Source organism: Squalius cephalus, assembly GCF_949319135.1.
Source record: "Squalius cephalus genome assembly, contig: scaffold_57, whole genome shotgun sequence".
NCBI classification, from domain to species: Eukaryota; Metazoa; Chordata; class Actinopteri; order Cypriniformes; family Leuciscidae; genus Squalius; species Squalius cephalus.
In genome coordinates, this window is record NW_027645818.1 from 33,041 (window position 1) to 58,037 (window position 24,997).

The 24,997-nt window shown below is 38.1% G+C and overlaps 1 protein-coding gene across 1 annotated transcript in view; it reads right to left on the reverse strand.

Moving 5' to 3' along the window:
• Positions 1 to 16,570: 16,570 nt before the first annotated feature.
• Positions 16,571 to 24,997, reverse strand: part of LOC307154181 (uncharacterized protein) — a 139,823-nt gene continuing 131,396 nt past the window's right edge. The window contains exon 6 of the mRNA XM_079898948.1: positions 16,571 to 16,702. Within this exon, the coding sequence (XP_079755074.1) occupies positions 16,643 to 16,702 (60 nt within the window). The 3' untranslated portion in view covers positions 16,571 to 16,642. The remainder of the gene's footprint in view (positions 16,703 to 24,997) is intronic.

Consider the following 24,997-nt stretch of genomic DNA (forward strand, 5'->3'; position numbering starts at 1 on the left):
TGTCGACTAGCTATAACTTACTAGTTAGAAAGACGAAGCTGCTAGCAGCTACGTGATTAACGTTAGCTCTCACTAGGCACGCTACCTTGGCTGTTAACTGATTTTACTGTTGAAATAGTGGCAGGCTAGGACTAAAGTGGACTTGGCTGGTTCCTGCTAAGTGTCTAGAAAGTGCAAGGACTTTAAAAGTTGTAAAAAGGTTTACAGTGTACGGCAAAATATGTATGGGACCTATGTATGGGGCATGTTTTTCATTGTCTCTACCCCACTTAAGGTACGGACTATTTATGTTTTTAGCATCTGACATGATTGTTCTGTACAGTGTTTGAGGGTTTCTTACTAGTATAGCTAGTCGACAACAAAACTGTCAATAGCTTAAATCAAGTGAAATATGATCCAAGTAAACCACCGACTCCTCTTGACATGGCCTCAATCGTCTAGTTTGTCATACTGTGAGTGTGTTAATGACAAAAAAAAAAATAGGCTAACGTTACTTACTTGGTGATTCCACGAGATAGTGGTAGATGTCTGAATAGGGCTTGGGCGTCGTGACGTCATACTTGGCGTGGCGGCCATGTTGATGGCCTCGCGAATGTAAACATACGGCAAGTCGAACGAGGAGAAGCAGAGTTGGGAGAAAGAAAAAAGATGTTAAAATCCCGAAAAGGATGTGGAATTTACGGGGATACGTTAAATAGGGAAACCAGGGTCCAGTAAGTTATGTGGACAAATTTTCCTGTAAAATATCCCGTATTTTAATAACTTACTATCATAACATTAATGTTAGCCCTTCCATCGGACCTGTCAGTCTCTGTACTTTTGTCCCGTTGCTACCCCCTTGCCCTTCCAGAAAAACAGATGTTTTCAAAGCATCGTTTTGCTTACTTGAAGGCAACCTTAGCGTGATATTGGCCTTTTTTAGATAACAGCGTGGTTATTGTGAGAGCACGATTTCACGCCAATCTGTAAGCAAAGTCACGTTAGACCTAGCTTCACAACTCGCTTAGTTAATGCTGCAGTTTTGCAGAGGGATAGCAACAGAAAGATGAATGTTGAAATTGTAATTTTTCGGGATATAGGTAAATACTAAAACGGGAAGACAGCGGGAAAAGAGCTCAAATAACGTTACATGAGAAACCCGGAAAAAACGGGAGGGTTGACAGCTACTAACTACACTTTTTTTTGCCGATTTTGTCCACATACTGGTCCCTGGCTTCCCTATTTAACGTATCCCCGTAAATTCCACATCCTTTTCGGGATTTTAACATCTTTTTTCTTTCTCCCAACTCTGCTTCTCCTCGTTGACTTGCTGTATGTTTACATTCGCGAGGCCATCAACATGGCCGCCACGCCAAGTATGACGTCACGACGCCCAAGCCCTATAGGCCTAATAGTCCATATTTGGCCACTGCGTGGGGTCATTAATCCAGTTTTCGACCATTTCAAAGGGACACCTCTGTAACTCCCTATCCAGTAGCTTCTTTAAATACCGCTCACGGTCCTCGGCCGGCAAAGAGAGTGTATGTTTGTGCGATTTTTGCTATCAAGAAACTTTGCAGGTCTAGAGCGAGCGAGTTCTGTTCTTAGGGGAATCCGTTTGTTTTCCCCCAAAAAGGGGCGTTACCCTTCGATGACGCAAAAGTAGCGTTGGTCTATACTGCGCGCACGCTCTAGACCAGTGGTTCCCAAACCTGTCCTGAAGGACCCCCAGCACTGCACATTTTGTATGTCGCCCTTATCTGACACACCTACTTCAGGTCTTGCAGTCTTGTAGTATTCGAAAATAGAATTAGTACGTCCCAAATCGTAGTATGTTGAAATGAGTGTATCCTGATCCTGATCCTGTCTGATTGATTGCTCCTGTCTGCCTCGCTGCCTGCTGTGAGTGTGTTTGCTCCGGTGCTGTAAGCTCCGTCTCAGCCTCGTATTTCCTTGTTTTGAACCATCATTTACTACAATTTCTAGTTGTTTATACTACTTCTAAATACAGCTTACCCAACATCTCAGATTAACCTGACATCGCTAGCTTCCGTTACTACTAGCACAACACGCTAGTAATTTGCTAGCCTGCTAACGCGCCACCCGTGCGCTCAGTTATTTTTATTTATTTATTTTTCTCTCTCGCGCCTTTGAGTTCATAAAAGCTCAGGTGAGTAAGAATCACTTAACAAACACGGTGAGTAATGTCTTGTCCTGTTATTGTCACCTGCACTTCATGTCACATGTTTAGCATAGCTTTCTCTGTCGGCAAAATAGGATTTATATGTGATAAATGTAAAGAGACAGTTAGGTTGACAGAGAAGATTTCAGAATTAGAAACACGCATCCAAACTTTAATTGAGGATAGTAAGAGTGCTAGAGCTTCAGATGTTTTGGATGCGCATAGCATAGTGAACACTTTACATGAGTCGGTTCCGGCTGAAGTAGAGCCCATGCAGCCGGGCAAATGGGTGACAGTGAGGGATCGCTCTAGTCGCGGATCTAAAAACCACTCTTCCGTTCCGATTACCATAACAAATAGATTTGCCCCGCTCAGTGAAACACCCACTGAGAATGATTGTGCCCTAGTTATTGGCGATTCTATTACACGGAACGTGAAAATAGAGACACCAACCACCATAGTCACATGTTTGCCGGGAGCCAGAGCGCCTGACATCAAAGCAAATTTAAAAGTGCTGGCTAATGCTAATCGTAAATTCTCTAAGATCATTATTCATGTCGGCACTAATGATGTTTGACTCCGCCAGTCGGAGATCACCAAAATTAATATTAAAGAGGTGTGAACTTGCAAGTACGATGTCAAGGACTGTAATTTGCTCTGGCCCCCTTCCTGTTCGCAGGAGTGATGAGATAGTTAGTAGATTGTGTTCGCTTAACGGTTGGCTGTCTAAGTGGTGTCCGCTTAATAATATAGAATTCATAGACAATTGGAAAAGTTTTTGGGGCAAACCTGACCTGTTGAAAAGAGATGGTATTCATCCCTCCTGGGATGGTGCTGCTCTTCTCTCTAGTAATATGGCTCATAGTCTTAGAGCTCAAACATGACAATCTGGGGCTCAGGTCAGGAAGCAGACAGACTGGCTAAACCGACTGTCTGCTAGCGGCCTCGCGTTACCCAGGTCAGATAAATCCCATCACATAGAGCCTCTTTCACCTAGCTATCATCATATAGAGACTGTGTCTGTTCCCCGAATTTGGAAATCCAAAAAACGTTTTAACCCATCTAAGGTTAAAATTTTAATTGATGTTCAACAAATAAAAAACAGCTATAATACAGATGAGCAAATGCTAAAGCTTGGGTTGCTGAATATTCGATCGCTTACTTCAAAAGCACTCATTGTTAATGATATGATTTCAGATAATAACCTAGATGTGCTATGTTTGACAGAAACCTGGCTAAAACCAAACGATTACATTACTTTAAATGAATCAACCCCGCAAGATTACTGTTATAAACATGAGCCTCGTCTGAAACGCAAAGGGGGAGGTGTTGCTGTAATTTATAGTAATAGTTTCAAAGTGTAAACGATAAATCACGTTTGAGATTTGTGCTGGCTACTGTATACAGGCCATCAGGGCACCATACAGACTTTATCAAAGAATTTGCGGACTTTCTATCAGAATTAATATTGACTGCAGATAAAGTACTAATTGTTGGTGATTTTAATATACACATCGATAATGAAAAAGATGCATTGGGATTGGCATTTAAAGACATTGTAAATTCAATTGGAGTTAGACAACACGTGTCAGGACCTACTCATCGTCGTAATCATACTCTAGATCTAATATTATCGGGAACACTTCCCATAAATCCTGATGTACTCGTTACATCATGAGAAGAATGGCATCTACGCTAATTTTAGTGTCTGTGTTTATCCCAAGGTTTTCCTGCAGCCTGCCGGATCCAGGCCGTATCCAGATCTGACGAAGGACCTTCGCCTGGACCGATGACAACGCAGTGCTGAAGTGCCAACTAGTCTCTCCCTATGGAGGATCCCTTTACCACTCTACAGATAAGGCGTTGTCGGGAAAATTCGTTCGCGTTCCTACCCCAAAGCAACAAAATAAAATAAAATTCTTTATCAAAATTTATAAGGAAAGACAAGTACTTTGTTTAGGCTTGTAGGGAATTCCAAACCTGCGTATTTTCAAATGCACATAACAATAGAACCCATTCTAAATGCGCATGTGAACGCCATCAGCGTTTCTCACAGGTTCGCGCTTAAAGTCTGTGTAGAGGGAATGGTGTCATCTTAGCGGCCCCTAATTTAATAACAAATGATCGTTGCGACGGAAGCAAATCAATCAAAACTAACTTTAGATGGAAAATAACTTAACTCTGCTATAAAGCCAAAACAATCTCTGTTTCCTTAAATTATACGCTTATCTCTGTGAAGCTGCTTTGAAACAATCTACGTTGTTAAAAGCGCTATATAAATGAAGATGAGTGTTCCAAAGATACCCGGATGGTCTACTATCTCCGGTCAGAATCCGAAGTGCAGATCGATGCGCACTATAACGGGTAATATTGCCCACAACCCATCGTGCGTTGGACGAGGATTCGGTAAGAACTACAAACATGAGTGAAAAGTGTTAAAAAACTACAGACATGGAGGACGTGCGAGTCCAGCGGTTATGTAGAGTGGTTTAGATAAAGGGGTTTGAGTGATTAATTATCAGTATCTAACCTGACGAAAATTGATTTATTCAATGTTGTCCAAATTATATTGCATCTGCAGCAGCATTATGAACTTTTGTAAAGATATGTTTAGCCATTTACTTTTAAATGCATCATTATATTCAAATTGCAAACACATGAGGAGAGTCTCGGCATGAAAGACCCACGACTGGCAGATCAACGTGCAACTACATTTCTCTCCGAAACGGTAAGAAATTAAATTAGTTTGAATGGAGGATTTTAACTTTGACAAGATGATTGACAGGGCAGTTTACAGTGACAGGATGCACGCGACAGATCTGTCCGTTAAGATGACGAAGTAGTATGTCCCAAAGCTTGCCTACTCTTTTGCTACACACTCAAAAGTATGTACTTTTTATTCACAAAAATAGTACATACTTTTAGGGCGTAGTATAAGTAGGCGAATTGGGACGCAGCAATAGTTCCCCTGCTTGTCGCTCAAATACCTCATCGTCATTACAGATACGGCGCACTCTCAACAGTTGACTGTAAGGCAGGCTACGTTTGAGAGAGGGTGGATGGAAACTCTGGTAGTGCAGAAAGGAGTTACAATCCGTTTCTTTGCGATAAATTTCAGTGTGTAGCTGTGTGTAGTGTGTATCTAATTTGATAGAGGGCAATCTAGTATTTGCTGTAATCTAATATATATATATATATATATATATATATATATATATATATATATACAGTACATATATCTGTGTATATATATATACATATACATATATATATATATATATATATATATATATATATATATATATATATATTATACCATGGTCTGGGTGAATACTCGATTCTGATTGGCTGCAGGGTGTCCGTTAAAAAGTGATAATGGACACCTAAATAAACCGTCAGGCGTAACCAAGGAAACCAAGTTATTGTTTGTAACTTGTAACTTTAGATTTCGATTGTAAAACTAATTAAAATATAAACTAATGTTTTAAAAATGTGTTATTTGGCAAGTGACCATGGTATAAGCGGGTTAATGCCCTTCGAGGTGTCCATTGTCAGGTATTAATGGACTTCGGCGGAGGCAACTCGCCGGACGTCAGACGGTTCACGCCTCGCCATCGTCCATTAATACCTGATAATGGACACCTCGTCGGGCATTAACCCTTACATATATCAGTGGTGGCTGCTGGTCTTTCAAAGAGGGGAAGCTCATTTTCGGCCTACATCATAAAAATTTTCCATTTATTTCTACGTAAATTCTTCCCTACGTTCCTTTTCAAGAAAATGCTCTGTGACTCTGTCGTACCAACTAGGCGTCTTTTCCAGTGACTTGACCAGTGTCCTCTCAATGGCCAGCAGAGTTGGGTATAATTGTATAAATATAATAAGGTATAAATAATAATATAATAAAGTATAATAATAATACTACTAATAATTTTTTTAAATTATTTTAATAATTATTTTTTAATTATTACTACTAATAATATAAAAAATATAATAAGTAATAATTCAATAAAGATATAAATGTATAATTGTGTGAAATGTATTATGAAAATTGGCAAGCAATTTCAACAAGCAAATACCAAGAAATAGGTTGCTGCAGTTTGTCTTTCGGCTACACTTGCAAAATCTGTGATGGGACTGAGCCGTAATACGAAGCCCGGGAAGTCACCTGTGGGAGAAAAAAAAAAAACAATCCGTGGTGACGGTTTTGCAATCCATCCGCTCAGTTTATAAACTGCACTCACGAATTCTCAAACTGTTCCCTCGGCTTAACAAATCGTGCCCACGGATTAATGAACCGTACCCACGAGTTTCTAATCCGCGCTCTCAGATTTGTAAACCGTGCCTTCAGTTTTTGCAGTCTGTACCCACTAATTCATAAACCGTGCCCACGCTTTCGCAATCCGTTCCCATGGGTTTGTAAACTGTACTCACGGATTTGTGGCTCATCAACATACACAGTGAAGTACACAAAACACTCGTTACAACCAACCAACAGTAAACAAATATATACACACCTTTTCAGTGGGTGCTTAATAAACTGGAAAAACGACTCGATGAGCTGTCATAAAGTGTGCGCTCTCACTTTCATTTCTGCCGTGATCAGTAACGTTAGGCCTGTCGCTCCGGAGCCTGTAAACTTGATCACGAACAGTTGGTACAGATCCATCCTCGAGTAACAACGGGAGTAAATGAAGACTGCTATGTTCATTCTTACATCCAACAACAAAACACCTCAATCGCTTAGGAGACATTTCTTGTCTACAGCTGCTCCGGCATCGAAGCAATGGTGGACTGTGTCCAGCTCACTCAGGGCGGGTCTATGCTCAAACTGCAGTGTCAATCAACAGTCGTGGGAGGGGCCTGTGCAAAGTGACGTCACATTGCCCCGAATCTGAGAACGGCTTGTTCTGAGACAGTGCTTATGATTTATGATTTAAAAAAGCACTGGGTGGATTTTTATCATTATAGGGTGGTTGTGTACACACACTGCCAACACACATTTATGTTCAAATGTTCAAAAGTGAATTTTGCATAATAGGTGCCCTTTAACAGCTTTTGTTCTGACTCCTATCAGTGTCAGTGCTCTGTTAATGTTATGTAGCAACATCTGGTGGTATTTGGAGTCATTGCACTTGTAAGGAGATCGTCAACATGCAGACTGAATGCTCCACCACCAGCGTTATTTGTCTATCCTTGGAATAGATCCATCAGTGAGTATGGTCCTTCACAGTCGTTTAAGTAGCTAAAACGTGTAGACGTTCTACTACTGTTTTTTAAAAGCATTTATTTTCAGTGAAAATCGGGTTAATGCTAATCGTGATGCTAACCGCTAGCATTGATTTAGCTGGGTTATATATACAGAGTTAGCAGGCTGTTAAGCCTCATTTATGATTATTCATTTGCCTGTGTTTTTATTTAGCCCATTTACTTATGTTCTTTGAGTGAATCATATTGTAATATGTGCTGTGGTTATTATTTCCCTTTTCCTCCAAAGCCAGACTCTAAAAATAATCAGAAGTTTAATGTGTTAACATGTTATTTCCCCTCTACACTGTTCATTACGGCACAGAGGGCTTTTACACTGTTGAATACGACACAGTGTGCTGAGGATTAGCACATGAGCAGTGCGCTTGTCTGTAAATGTGACAGTGATGGTACTTGTGTGAAACTTTGCCAAACACTGAATAAAGTTGAATAAACTATAAACATTGTGGTAATTTTAATTAACAAAAACAATTGTTCAAGCATCACATTTTCAGACAGTGCTTCTGTAAATTGTTCCATGGTTGCACTACTTACCACATATTTGCCTTCTGTCTCAAAACACTGTTTTGCTGACTCAAAATCACCTCCTTTACCCTTCTCCTCCAAACCCTGGCTCGGTGAACATTCAGCAGTTTCAAGCATCAACAATTCTTCAAGCATCAAATCTTTGGACATTGCTTCTGTAGATTGTTGAATGCTTGATGTATGAACCACAACGTCTCTCCCTTGTGCTTCAGAAGACTGATTTGCTGACTCAGAATCATAAATGATGCACAGATAACACGTTGTCCTCTGTATTTTATGAGCAAATGGCCATGATCATCAGTGAGAAACTTTGCTGCCAACTCATCTGGTTCCAGCCGACTGTTGATTTGCACATCCAGCAACTCACGAAGCACAACATCTTCTATTACAAAAGTGCTCATTTGATCACTCTTGTCCTGTACAGTGACAGCTGCACGAAGAACTGACATCACTCTTGCTGTTTTGCAGTATGCTGCACATTGTGGACATCTTGTCATCAATGTCTGGAAATTGACCGCAGGCAAAGGATGTAGCTTCGGACATTGGTATTCCGTTTTGACCTCTGCCGTCACAACTTCTCCCTCTTTGACCTTAAAACGGTTAATTACTTGTGCAACATTGCTTGATACATCAGGCACAACTGTTATAGAAGACTGTTTAGTAGTAGACAAACAAGTGCAACCATCAAACTGTCGAATAGATGCATTCTTAATTGTATACCACTTCCCTGTTTCAAGCATATCTCCTCCCCAGACAGTCAATGACAAACCACAGGTTTGATCTGCCACATCTTAAGACCTTCTTTGCAATATTTGATTGCTGCGGGTCATTGCCTGAGTATCCTCATCCAACTGGAGCACTTTGATTGTGACATTCACCTAAAATAACAAAATGCAGGGCAAAGAATTGTTACACTAACCAACAATCTCTTTTCTTGGCAACAATAACATGATGTTACACCACACACACATGAATCCCACAAACAAGTATGTCTTTATACTACATCTCAGGTATTACAGGTAAACTAAACTTTATCTAAGTTACTTAAACTAAACTTTATCTACTATTATCATAAAGGACTGTTTAACAACCACACTTAAAACATTCTAATCATTTTTTTTTTTATATACCAAAACAAACACCATCTTTACAGAGCACTTTGTTTTGAAATATACTCAATCAATAGTGATTCTAACAGCAGCACATCCTGCCACATGACCAGAATGATGCATACCGTCTTTACCACCACTATTTACAGATCAATGTTAATAGCGCTGTGCAATATGAAAAAAAAAAATCTATCACAACTTTTTGATCAATATTGCAATTTCGATTTTAATCACGATTTTGAAACAATTTTTAATACACCAAAAATAGCTTTACAATATTTGTAGCAATGTAACATCATTGGTTATTTCTTTATACTTTTTAAACTTTTTTCTTATGTTGTGCAGTACGCAAATGCTTGTATTATAGGTTTGGACAAATCTTTTTCATGTCTTTTGCAGCATCTCGCACATGACACAATGTTCTATGCGACACTCATAGTAAAATAAGTTCAACTTTTAAAAAACGCGCCCCTACACCTGAATCTCGAAAACACCTTCTGTGTGAATGGCCTAATACTTAATACTTTGTTTTGCCTCAGTGATAATTTGAAAAGATTTGCAAATGATTTATTTAATTCTGATACATCATCTCTCCTGAATCCAAAGTATTCAAAATATATTTTTGGTCCTTATCCTGCCCTGAATTCACTTTCCCTGTTTCTGTGCTTTCTTCTGTCTGTTTCACACAAACTCTGCCTGCAGTGCATATGTGTTACAGCAGTAGCACACGCTCATGTGCTTTCCCATATGCCACATTTGCAGTGCACAAATAATCTATGTATAAAATAATCTGTGGTATATCACAAACACAACATTTAATTATTTTTATTTCAAATCCAAAAGTTATAAAATGGCTTATCAGCATTGCTATTCGCTTTGTATACACTTTTTCATAGATGTCACATTTAAACACACTACATGTGAACAAAATGTTAAATAACGTTTAAAAAACAAAATTAAAATGTTAAATAATATTCAACACAAGTATTACCAATTGTGAACTATTTAAACAACTGTTCACACGATATACACAATGCTATATACATAAAAATTAGTGGTGGGCCGTTATCGGCGTTAACGCGAGACTCTTATCGCGCGATAAAAAAAATATCGCCGTTAATCTATTCTCCAAGTTGGGTTGGGAGCAAGCGGCAACCTCCCCGTCTCTCTCTTGAAACCAACACGGAAGTGAGTTAAACTGCAATTCATTAACTGGCCGCTTGGCCTGGCTGCAGGAGTGAGTCAAATCTGTATCTCCCTCATGTTAAAATTACCAACTTTACAGCAGAAAAAAACATGTTTACAGCCTGGATCTCTATGTGGCTTTGGTCTATACAGCTAATTTTGCCCTTCATAACAACTGTGAGGGGGGTGAATTATTTTATAACTCGTCCGTTTAGTTGATTAATATTTAAATTTAAGGGTGTGGCCAGTGGCCACTTGAGTGACAGATGGATTGCCGCTGTCAGTGCTAGCCGTTTGTCTGCTGTTACTAGTCGTCACACTTAACCTCAGCAAATGTTAGCTGCTGAACTTGCCATCTCTGCAGTGTTTGTGCTTTTTTCCGGGATTATTTCATACAATTTAATACTTGGGTACAAAGCCCACGTCTTTGGATTCCGTCGTTATCGTTCGAGAGAACAACCAGCGCTGTATTTCAGTTGTTTTCCTCTGTGAACATGCACTAATGGATGTCTGACAATTTCGTTGCTTTTTGGGGTTTTCAAATTTAAAACGTCAATAAATGCTCGTTCGTTCTGCTCTCACCGAACAGATGGATTATAATATGCTTATGTACCGTCAGATGAAATCATGCAGGCGTCGGCGCTTTCTCCGTCCGTGCAATAAATGCACATGAATGAGCGCGGATTTTCTAGCGCATTTACTTGCACTTCAAAGGTAATCTATGGTTTAACCCATTTGAGAGACGGCCAAAATCAGAATTTAAAATGGACTGAATAAAGCTCTCTACGAACTTAAGCGATGCCGCGCTGACGGACCATGAAAGAGTGACGGACATGTAACGTTATGCACATAAATCACTGTCACACACAAACACTCTCGGAAGTAATACACAGTCTAACTTGTAGCCACGTCTTTTAACTATTATAATATTTCGAAGGGCAAAAATAGGAATGTTTAATTGGTTTTACATTATCAGCTAACTCGATCACGTCGAGCTAGGTGATTTCAGATAGCCAGGCTGCTCAGCTCCACTCACGCCCCGCCTGTTTGCCTATTTTCTGTTATCCGGGAGTGACGCAAGGCCAAGATGGCGACGGACGGCTACGCCCACTTTAGGCTTCAAAAATGCTCTTCAGAAACCTACGGGTGACGTCACGGACACTACGTCCATATTTTTTTACAGTCTATGGTTGGGAGCTGGCTCAAGCTACACAAAGCTATGATGACGCAATCTACCCGCGGCCGCGAGGAACACCCGGCTGCAACGCATCATATTCGTCGTCATCTTAAGTAAACACGGCTGAAAGTGAAAGCTGGTGTAAAAGATCCGTGCAACATCCATTATTTGGACTTGGTTTGTATTTAAGCCGTCCGACATAGACTGTGTGGTGTAACAGTTCGGTAAGTAAACACACGACTAATCCGTTCTACCACCTCAAATTCAAAACGAAACATATCACTGAATACCAGCGCGCGCGTATTATTCCCAATATATCTTAGTGAGTGGTGTAGCACATAATCTCTTTTTATTAAAAGCGCCCGATTTTAAGAATCGTTGTTGTGTTTCTTTTTAACTGAAAAGACATCAGTTAGACAATATTCTAATTTTAAATTTGGGGTTTCATAAGCTCCAAGCCATAATAAACATTAGACCTACTTAAGTCTCTGCAGCTAGTGTACTTAAATTTTATTTATCTGCAAAATTATGTTGTATACTTACAGTTTTGCACAATATATGTTCTCAAAACTACATACACCCTTTCAAAAAAAACAAAAAAAAACAAACATTTAGCAGTTGTTTAGCAGGGTCTGTGTAACCGGTTCTGAAATGGTTTTATTATCGTTATCGCAAGAGGCTGCAATGTATATCACAATATGGATTTTAGGCCATATCGCCCATCCCTAATTGATAGCCTATAGTAGTTGATAATAATATAGGCCTACCTAATGTTGCCTACGGACGGTAACAGTACAGTAGTAACCTTTTACAGTCTATGAGTAGAACAGCTTTCTCAAGCAGTTTGTGATGCATTTTGGAAACAGGAGATGAGCCCCTGGTCTAATGCGCCAACCTGGCTTGAGAAACCCGTTCTCAAAGACTTACTTTTATAGTCATTATTTGGGTAGCACACATACTCTGAATGCCTTCGGCAGAATTCAAATGAGCCATTTTAATCTAGATTAATCTAGATTAATTTCAAAATTAATCTAGATTAATCTAGATTAAAAAAATTAATCTTCGTTTTGAATTTGAGGTGGTAGAACGGATTAGTCGTGTGTTTACTTACCGAACTGTTACACCACACAGTCTATGTCGGACGGCTTAAATACAAACCAAGTCCAAATAATGGATGTTGCACGGATCTTTTACACCAGCTTTCACTTTCAGCCGTGTTTACTTAAGATGACGACGAATATGATGCGTTGCAGCCGGGTGTTCCTCGCGGCCGCGGGTAGATCATAGCTTGTGTAGCTATGATAGCAAAACATCATAGCTTGTGTAGCTTGAGCCAGCTCCCAACCCAACTTGGAGAATAGATTAACGGCGATATTTTTTTTGTCTCGCGTTAACGCAGCGCGTTAACGCCGATAACGGCCCACCACTAATATATATATATATATATATATATATATATATGAAGACTTCAAGATGCAAAAAATTATATTTAAGTTCAGTAATTTCACTTTAATGACAATTTAATAGGTAGGCTACTTTTCATTGCCATTTAAGTGTGAACATAAACATACAAGCTTGATAAAAATGCTCTTTTAGAAGAAAATTTCAGATGGTGGCTTTTGCCTCTGAAGTCGTCATATATATATTAAATGATATTATTTAGATTTTGTTTATTTAAATGACTATTATTATCAGCTATCTTTGCAACAAAAACAGAAGAGAGACGTGCATTATTTCTGCCATCTGTATAGCTCGAAAATCATTGCCTGTCCTCTGGTTTGTATAATAGTAACTTATACAACTACATTTGGATTATTAGACAATGTCGAAATAAAGTGAATCTGCAGAGTGTTGCATTCAAAGGTATTGACAGAGAAGAGTTAAAAACTCTTCACATGTGCTCGCGCTCATGACTGCTACTGAACATCTGAACACAAAAAAACAAAAACAAATAAAAGTACATCGACGGATCTTCTTCTGACTGTTCTCCAAAATATAATCAAATGTATATTTCTGCAAGCATGTTTAAACCAGGGTTCCCACACCTTGGTTAACTTCAAATTCAAGGACCTTTCAAGGACTTTCTAGGTCCAATACCCTCAAATTCAAGGACTTAATGTGGGGACACATTTGTTGTGTCCAACAACAAACGTTGAGGTACCATGGTAGTTTCATGCGCCCGTGAACGTCATGGCAACGTACAACACAAAGTAGCCTACCTCATGCGGAAAAACTTAACGTATCCAGGGTTTTTCCTGGCTCAAAATGAGGCGGAGGTGGTAAAATCCTAATAATGTATTTTAATAATAAGATAATTAAATTAGTTTTTTTTGTAGATCATCATATAGCCTAATGTGTTTCCCACATTATTTTTGTGGGTGGAGCCCGGTACCTCTAGGGGGGTCTGGGGGCATGCCCCCCCGGTAAGACAATTTTGTACATTTTAAAGATAAATTCATTAATCCGGTGCACTTTGAGTCACCCGAATCCACTGTTAAAAATAGATAAAACACCCGCAAACCGACCATATACTTTGATTTAGATATCTGCATCTGATCATCACATTACAATTATTCAGATTCTCAGTGTTAAGCATGATGGTAACATATCACACTGAAGTAGGCTGATTTAAAATGAACATTTATTTAAAATAAAAGTTCTTCCTTTGGCAAAATTACATTTCCTTAATAGCCTAAACAGAGGCTTTACTCCCTTCAAACTTAAATTGTCAATGTTTCATTACGTCACTGTTTGAAAACACTAATTTTTTTGTACCTTTTATAAAGGGCATTTTTCCCCTAATTTTATTAAATGTTTGCTCCATCTTTCATTTCAAATTCTTAAATTTTATCAATATATTCAATTAAAATAATAAGACACTAGGCTGTTACCAATCAAATTAAATAATTTACACTGAAAAATTATAACTGTATTAAATGAGATTATTTTAAATACTTTTGAATATACAAATAAGGAATGTTGAAAAGAATATACTTTATGAAACTAAACCGCCAGTAGGAGGCGGCAGGCGACCGTCTTAATGAGCGAGTCATTGAGTCATTCATTCAAACGATTCGTTCAAACGGCTGATTTATTCAGAATGAGGCAGTTTATGAATAGGTAATTGAATCTTTGACTCAACCGATTCGTTCAAAACGCTGAATCATTCAGTATAGCAAGTGTTGCTGTGAGGTGCGCGATGGTTCTGCTGTGATCTTTGTTTGGAACTATTTTCGCTGCTGAAACAACAAAAACAGTCATTGCGTTCAAAATGTAAGTGACTTAATTTTAACTATTTGTTTATTGAACTGTTATGAAATCAGTCTCGGTTTCAATCTTGATGGCTCTCTGGTCGTGTGTAGCCTAGGCTATACAAAATATTGTTTCTTAACTATAGTGTTATAAATAACTGCGCAAGCCTCAACAGCGCAACATTGTTACCATCAGTACATTATAGGCCTATATTATTATCAACTATAGGCTATCAATCGCCACTTACATTAAATGAAATAAAACAGAATTAGTTATTTTGTATTTTTATACTAAAAATTGTTTTAATCAGGGCATTTGTCTGGTTGGGCAAGTAGTAGGCCTCTACAATTCTCTCTCACTTTCCCCTTCAAAAAAAGAAAAAAACACACGTGTCCCGGACACAGTCTATGGTCCCAGACAAGCGTTATTGTCGAGCCCTGATATGTTTTCCTTGATTGGTTTTCCCTGAAGAGAATTACGTTGTTGAAAACGAAAGTAAAAGAGTCACGCACGTTCATTGCGTTTTACCGTGATGAGAGTTCTGTGTCTTTATTAAACTCAACACATTATACTGATTTATCTGTCATCCACCCTCGATTAATTGGAATGGAATGTTTGTATTACTTGGCCCGCCCGACCCGCGATTAGCCGCGATCCGCGCAGCACTATACAGTTTGAGAATAGACACAAGTTGTAACAACAACAGAACCATTACGGTGGAAAAAGTGTATCTGACCATCAAAATAAATTCAAGCACTTTCAAGGACCTGTCTCTATGTATGTTTATTTTCAAAAACTTTCCAGGGCCTTGAAAACATTTTTTCAGATTCACAAACTTTCAAGGATTTCAAGGACCCGTGGGAACCCTGTTAAACTGGTTAACTGTCTACGGCAGGCAAAGGCATTTGTTTTCAAGTCGAGTTCGCAAGCCACTGCGCAACGATACACACAATACCGCGGGATGGCGGGTGTTCATAAACTGTGAACAATGGTAGCTTTATTTAATGTAAATTAATGTATATGTCCAAAAAACGGGTAATGTCATACTTTCTAGTATCGTGGCGTAATAATCTGTTTGGTTGTAAAATGTATTACCCGAGTGAAATGAAATCGAATATATCGTCCTGACTCCTGTGGAATCATTCATTCACAGACAGCTTACGAAGATGTTCAAGTTCAACTAATAAAGATCTTCATCGCTGGCAAAAATATGATGCATTTGAAGATTTGCTCTCACTTGACTGTACTGTACGGTCCACTGCCACTTCATCTAACGCTCTTGATGTGCTTAAATCTTCCTGTTACGACTCCGAGTCCAGTGTGAATTGAAATCGCTTCAGATGATTCAGTGCGTGCAGGGAACTGAACAGAATCAGGAACTGAATCATTCAAACTGATTCGCGAACCGATTTAGACAGAACTGCCAACTTGTTTGATGAAGTCTTTGAACAGAATCGACTCAAAAGAGTCATTCATTTGTGAATTGAGCATCGCTCAAGTCCAGAAAAAAGATACAGCGCGCTTGGAATAAACTACGCATTTAACAACACATATTGCATTAAAATAAAGTAACGAGAGGAACGTCGCCCAATGTAACGAAGTAAAAGTACAGTTTTTTCATTAGAAATGTACTCGAGTAAAAGTAAAAAGTACCCACATTCAAATCTACTCTTAAAAGTCAAATTTTTCTAAAAAAGTACTCAAGTAAATGTAACGAAGTAAATGTACTTCGTTACTACCCACCTCTGGGGACCAGTGAAGGAGATGTGGAGCCCAGTACAGATGTGGCACTGCTGGTGACCAGGGTGGAAGTACCCAGTGTCAGTGTGGAAGAGGGTGGTGACAGAACAGCCTCCGGATCTGTTATTGTGTGATCCTCGCTGATGTCACAGAAGCCCTCATCTTCATCTCGCTCATCCACACTGAGGTCCTCAATGAGCTCTGCTGTCTGCTCAGAGTCTGGATTCATGTCCTGCAGTGCCTGACCAGTCTGCTGGAACAGATACTGCACTCCAATGAGCTCACCTGAAATAAAAACAATAAACAAACAGAAATTAAATACAATGTTGTGTATCATATTTGATACATCCCACATGGAAAGAACCTATATGAGGATATATGCGCATATATGAAACCTATATGCAGTTTATATGTACATATATGCTGCATATATACAGCATACAGTATATGCACATATATGATAATATAGCCTATATGCTGCATATATGCGTATATATGCCACATATAGGCAAAATTGAGGTGCATATATGTGCATATACAGGCCATATAGGTCTCCTGAATTGCTTCTTTATATCCACATATAAGCCCTATATGTACATACAAGATATGTCTCCTATATAGCTCATGGCAGGATCTGGTCATTTTGTAGCTCATATCTCACTTTGGCAACTGTCATACATGATGCCTAGCTCAGATAGGCACATCTATCAATTCGAAGCTCACGGAGCTGAGAAGATCAAAAAGATAAATTGTTTTTTTTTATTTTTCTGTTCAGTTTTTTGTCTTATTTTTGTTCTTGTACTATTTGATTGTTCTTAAGTAAGTAAATAATGTATTTGTCTACATTTTGGGCTTTTATTTATGTTGCCTACACTGTAAAAAAGAAAGTGTAATTTTACAGGTAATGGTCTGTATTTTACAGAATTTTACTGTTTTGTCATTATACAGTGAATGCCTGTTATTTTACAGATATTTGCTGTAATTTAAAGGTCCACTGTTGAATTTACAGGTAATTGCTTGTATTTTTGGTTTTACGTTTTTTTTTAATAGGAACTTGTCTGTATTTTACAAAGTAATATTTTACAGATTTTTTCTGTGAAATTAGAAAACAAAGAAAAGAAGGTATAACTGCAGAAGTCGATTGTCGAGTTCACGCGCGTGATAACCTATGAGCGTGAACTTGACAATCGACTACTGTGGACTTCGACCGAAAACAGGAAGAAAATACAGGTATGTGCGCTGGCTGAAATAACATCATCTACTGCAGTCAGATTCACTCGTGTTCACTCTAAAGGAATCACTCACATGGCTGGGCACTTGTAATGACACATCAAGGATGTTAAGAGGCTAAAAGCAGGTTTAAAAGTTGCCCCATTGAAGTCAACAGGGTGCAAATTTTAAAAAGAGGATAACACGGTGTAGGCAACACCGATTTTTGTCGTTGTTCCCTGTACTGACAGCACTCCAAATTTACAAAAAAATGAGCTCAATGTTAAAATTGACCGGAGTTCTCCTTTAACAGTGGTTCAAAGCAATCGTATTCGTCGAGAGCAGCCGTGAGCAGGAGCCCTGTTGTCAGTCAGTCCGTTTGGATCACTGATCTATATAATGTCATTCTATATAGATCAGTGGTTTGGATTCTTCGGAAATAATGCCCTTTTCAGTGAGCCTGGTTCGTCACAGCGGACATCATGCCAACCGATCACCGGCTGAGGTAAGAGTCTACATGTGAACGATATTTTATATTACATTTGTGTTAAGTTTACGTTACAGTTTTCAAGCTAACATTAGCATTTTAAATGATGTTCAGTTAACTGGCGAGAGCTGGAGGGCAAAACACTGAAAATGTAGCATGCGTCTTTACATTTTCCATCTGTTTTAAGAAAGATCAGATGCACCCACACCTCAAAAGACCTAAAACAAGCTTTCGTAGACTTGTTATACATATCAAAGTCCGTTTAATTGTGTATAAAATCTTTGTTAATACGCGATAGTATCTGTCAGTAAATCAATCTCTTAAATGGCGGGACATTTTGAAACACTGTCTGGAAGCTGAAACCTCTTCTCTTAAAAAATAGTAACCACGTTTTTGGCGGATTTTTATTACCATTTTTAATAACCACAGTTATACTACAAATAGGCCTAAGTTACCAAGGTTTTTTTTTGTTTTTTTGTTTAAACCATAGGCTAGTTAATTTTCATAAGGGTTAACTTGGGTATCAAGACCGTTAACGAATTCAGTAAATACTGTACTTGTTGATGATACAGGAAAGCACATGAGACTAGAATATGAGCACCACATGATAAATTGCATATTCTGGCTGCATCTGCTTGTCAACACGTAGCTATAGAATGCATACATGCATTACAACTTTTATTTTATAAGCCTAATATATGCATATATATATATATATGTGCATATATTAGGCTTATAAAGTAAGTTGAGGTTTTGCATTGTCCCAGTGGAACATATTCTGACATGTGTAAATGTAATACTGAGTTGTAAAATATATATATATTTTTTTTTTTTTTTTTTTTGTGATTTCAGGTCGAGTGGAAAGCAGAATGATCATGGCAAACAAGGTATGGGAAGAAGTCATTTAAAATATTGTAATGGCCGAGTCTTCTGATTCCATATGATTGCACTTGCAAAGTGGCAGAAAATTTAATTTGTTTTATACTATATTTTCCCATGTGAATATTCATTTGATCCTTGTGAGGCCACTGGAGCTGCACAAGGTTTGGTTTTGCTACAGTAAGACCACGATTGTGTTAGATTCCACCCATCTATTTTTTTTTTTTGTATTGTAACTAAGCTCTGACATTTAGAAACATGGCTTTTCCTATCACTTAATGACATATATCTCTACCATTCATTCCAGCCAGAGGATCTGACGGTTGCTGCTCGCATCTCAGCCTACCTGATGGAAAATTCTTGCTGGATGAAGGACCTTCACCTTCAATTCAACCTTGCCAAGACAGAACTGCTTATGGTTTCAGCCAAACCATGCGATCCTGCTGATTTGCCTTATAAAACACCAGAAAGATCCGGCCCTTCCTATCGGAGCCACACAACTCCTTGCCTAAGCTCTTGTTCTATCCAGACTGGACTATTGTAATGCTCTCTTGGCAGCTCTTCCAGCATCAGTCAAACCTCTGCAACTGATCCAGATGCTGCAGCAAGACCTAAACTCACTGTTTCAGATCTATGTGTCTCCAGAAGCTTGTGTTTTGCAAGTGAACGGCGCCTTGTGGTGCCATCATCCCAAAGAGACACAAAATCACTTTCACTGACCTTTACCTGGACTGTTACCTGCTGGTGGGATGACCTGCCCAACTCAACACAATTTCAAGAAACTACTAAAGATCTATCTTTTCATAAACACTTGACCCAATAATACTAAATCTTTGTTTTAATAAAAAAAAATTAAAAAAAAAATTTGCTATGTGTACTGTGCTACACTAACTGGGACTTGTCACTGCACTTGTTGCTTCTATTGTTCTTTTAATTTTTAAGTCACTTTGGATAAAATGTAATTGTAAATGTGTAAAATAAGTTATATTAGAGTATAAAGGCATACAGCAATTGCCTTTTAATTTGGATATTTTTACGTTCTAAATTATATACTAAGCTTGTATCATTCACGTATCTTGATGTTCAGTGTTTGTTTAATGAGTAATACTGTAAATGTGCAGGTATTCTGTACGTTTAGTTAATTTAACAGAAATTGACTGTACATTTTCTATTATTAAGTACTTAAAGCTACACTGTGATTTTTACCCCCATCTAGCGGTGAAATTGTATATGACTACCCAGTGAATATCAGTTTCTGTTCCTCTCAATTCCGAGGGCGTTTTAACTCCTACGGTGGCCGTATTATTCCAAGATTAACATGGCTTCCAGTTATCGACTTCGTCCATGACAATAATAAACAATACGTCTAAAATGAATAAAACTACAGGACAGATGTCAGGAGGTAAACGTCACCCTTGGAATCGGCTATCCCAGCATAATCAGATTAAGCTAACGTTACAATGTGTACAAAGTAAAAGCAATTAAAAATAACTAAAATTTACAGTGTCCTTTTTTATATAGCTTAAAAAATTGCGCCTTTAAAACTATTCATCACCTGTGATCCGTCGCAGCACAGATTTATATTACAAGGTAAACAATACTTTTTCACCATTGACGCGAGGATGAAGTTATACTAGAGGTCGTTCTGGCGTTATGCACAACCATGCTATGGTTAGACAAGCAACTATAAAACTTCGAATTTACACAAATGAATTACATCAGGCTGAATTACCTGTCGAGAGGAAAGCAGGCAACCTCGGCGTCCATTTTAAAATCTTTTCTCCTCATGAGCTCTTTCCATCTGGGAAAAGTTACTCCAATATTGACCATGGTCTTGCTGATTTGTCTGTCGCATTGATGTTTTAATTCTCTCTTTCAAATGTGAGTACGCAAGCACGCACACGCACACACACACACACACACACACACACACTATCTTTCAAATCTGCCGGCACTCGCGAGCTCGCGAGTAATCTCCCCCTCGCATTCGTCACGGTGTCACTGAGTGAAAAACGCAAAAGGCGAAGCTTGAATTTACAGGCATGTCCCTCTTTGGCGAATGTAGTTTCAAGATGGAGGGGCAACATGGCGACCGGCATTCGAACCCCTCACCCGTATGTACTTTCAATGGCAGATTATAAACTTAAGAGAATACTTTATTACTTGAAAGAAGTAAATATACATTAATGAGCACATATATTTTTGAAAGAACTAAGTGTTTTTTGCTAAGAATCAACTAAAAAAGTTACACAGTGTAGCTTTAATTAGAGATTGGTCAAAGTTGTGAAATTGGAAATGCAAAAATTAAAACTGTAAATATACAAACTTTGAATTTATGTACTTATTGCATTTTTATACATAACTTCTTAGTTATTATACACAGAAAAACTATATATTAAAAGATAATTACTGTAGATAGACAGCATTATTATAAAATAACTTTATAAAACCCTAAATTTACAGTTTAACCTGAAAGTTAAATGTTTTTTTAATGTAATTTGACATCATTTATCCGTTTTTCCACGGTTTAATAAGCCATTAGCAAAAGTAATGTACTGTAATTTAATTAATTTTGTCTGTAAAGTCAATTCTGTATTTTTACGGTTTTTGCCTTTAATTTTGTGAAATGGTTATTTGCCGTAATTTAACGGAATCCGTCTGGCAACTTTGCTGCCAGAGATTTACCGTTTGTATACGGGATTTATTTTACAGTGGCTATGGATTTTAATAATTTTACTAATATATAGGTAAACATATAGGTGCATATCTAGGTGAACATATGGGTGCATATATGTACATATATGTACATATAATATAGGAAAACAGCCAATTTTATGTCACATATATTAAAAACCTATATCAAAACCTATATTAAAACATATATGTTTATATAGGTTATTTCCATGTGGGATTAGGCTTTTGTAGTAGCTCATATAGTGTGAGAATATAGAGCTCATCATGGAGGAGAAAAAAAAATATATTCAGAGGCCCAAAACCTTTAATTATGGAGGCAAAACATTAAATGAAATGCAATACAATGATGATTGAGAGAAAAGTCTGATGATCATTTTGATATTTACATGTAACATGATTTTCTAATCAAGTGAACCTAAGCTGCTTCAGTCTAGTGACTAGTCATTAAATATTACTAACAATATAAAAGTTATTCTTACAGTTACTTTATAAAAATCACTCAAGGTTTCACAGTGAAAAGAAACGTGAAGCACGTGCTGAAGGTGGACACTTTTACAATTATACTAAAAGACTTTTACTAGCTAAAATATGGACTATAAATCAGATGACAGAGGGCATGTTTTCAGAAAAGTTTTGATCATGTTGATAATTTAGAGGCCTTTAGAAACTTTATAGGTTTAAATCTGATATATAGACTGAGGTTACACAGAAATTGCAAGTTGATAAACAAACAAAAAAAACATTTCTCACCGGTGTAACATGCAGAGGGACAAAACGTGGGGACCACTTTCCTGCCAAACAACTTTTCATAATTGCTGTTTACACAGTGAACAAGTTCTCCTGTGTAGCTGCGCAAAGCTGATGGCTCCGATGACAGGAAAGCCGCCTCCAGGTCCTGGTTCCACCGGTGTAGACCCTCCAGCAGATAAATCTGAAAGTTCAGAATGTTCGCACTGGTCCCTGTAAATAGACACAACAGTGTTTTAGGGGGTTTTAACCCTCTGGGGTCGACAAACGCGCCGGCGCGTTTTGCTGGATTTTCTTCACATTGTAGCACAATAAACTTAAATTTCTCCGTCATTTATGGTCATACAGAAAAAAGAAATATGAAAGAAGAATCTGTGATATTTCTAATTTTGTATGTGTCCTCTTACAATCGAATCAAAACATTGTGCTTTTGTAAAATAAAGAAAATAAACAGGGTGTGCTTTCTGCCTCCCCGTCGCGGTGAACATTTTTTTCTTGAGCACGTCTATAAACTGAAACAAAACTCAGTGAATACTTGTCACACATTTATGAGCCATATACCTTTATAAACATTTAAGTGTGTACTTTTAAATGATCGGATTCAAACTGAAAACAAATATTCTCTGTTTAAGTCATTTGTATAAAACCAACAAGATGTCCAGCTTCTCACGCGCTTGCTAATTATTTTTAATTTGACCACGCCCACGCGCACAAAAGAGATTCACATGCAAATCTCCACATGGAACGTGAACACGCTCATTACCTCAAAAACAAAGCAGCAACAAACTTCATCAGTCTTTGCTTTTCGTCGAGTTTGAAAGACGTGCCGTGAGCTTACATTGGATTTACCTCAGAAGAAGAAGAACGCGATTTGAAGACAAGAAAGATGTAAGGTAAGAAATTCTTAATTATTAGTTCATGTTATTGTTGCATAAACTTCACATTGCAGTTGAACTGTTGCTAGATATATGGTGAATATTATAATATTTGGACCCGTGTTTACTGTTACTGTGTTTGTGGATATCTGCTCAAACGTAGATATGTATAATATGGTAACCATAATGTTTCATATTTTGGAGCGATCTCTGGTTTTGAATATCATATTTGGAGCACGATCGCGTTTGAAAAGCAAAACGCATCAAACAAATGCTTCATGTTTTTACTATTATCTCATTTCATATCATCATAATGAATGGAAACATTTGAAGTAACATATGATAATCAATATATTTTTCTCTAGTGTAGTTGTTACTGAAATCTTTTGGAAGATTTATATGCTGCTATAGGTTATTGTTATTATTATTTTATGCAGCACTGTGCATAGCCTATGCTTACAAGGCACAACAAACCTGGTGTTCATTATATTATACAGTGAGGAAAATAAGTATTTGAACACCCTGCTATTTTGCAAGTTCTCCCACTTAGAAATCATGGAGGGGTCTGAAATTGTCATCGTAGGTGCATGTCCACTGTGAGAGACATAATCTAAAAAAAAAAAAATCCAGAAATCACAATGTATGATTTTTTAACTATTTATTTGTATGATACAGCTGCAAATAAGTATTTGAACACATGAGAAAATCAATGTTAATATTTGGTACATTAGCCTTTGTTTGCAATTACAGAGGTCAAACGTTTCCTGTAGTTTTTCACCAGGTTTGCACACACTGCAGGAGGGATTTTGGCCCACTCCTCCACACAGATCTTCTCTAGATCAGTCAGGTTTCTGGGCTGTCGCTGAGAAACACGGAGTTTGAGCTCCCTCCAAAGATTCTCTATTGGGTTTAGGTCTGGAGTATTGTGTGCTTCGGGTCATTGTCATGTTGGAAGACCCAGCCTCGACCCATCTTCAATGCTCTAACTGAGGGAAGGAGGTTGTTCCACAAAATCTCGCAATACATGGTCATCCTCTCCTTAATACAGTGCAGTCGCCCTGTCCCATGTGCAGAAAAACACCCCCAAAGCATGATGCTACCACCCCCATGCTTCACAGTAGGGATGGTGTTCTTGGGATGGTACTCATCATTCTTCTTCCTCCAAACACGTTTAGTGGAATTATGACCAAAAAGTTCTATTTTGGTCTCATCTGACCACATGACTTTCTCCCATGACTCCTCTGGATCATCCAAATGGTCATTGGCAAACTTAACCCTCTGGGCGCCACGGTCGAGTTTACTCTACAAGATGCGGCACTGAATAAAACGGCCGATTTTGTCAAATAGGGTGTCAAATTTCGTTCAACCTCCCCTCCACTAGTTGGCAGACATGTCATACTTCATCCCCGACTCAAAAAAAAGTCATGCTTCTATACAAAATCTTCGAGCTAGAGCGCATTGAATCAGTGCGAACAAAAGCGGAGCTAGTGTGCGAGTGAGCCATTTTATCAGAGCAATATTGTCAACATCAGCGAGTATTTGCATTAGATTATTATTATTATTATTATCTAATGGCATCAATAAAGCTTACCCGCAATGAAGTGTTGTATTCGCGGACCCTGATTCTGAAGGGGAATAACGTTATCTGCCTTCAGAAAATGACGGTGATTCTGAAAGTGAAAGTATAGC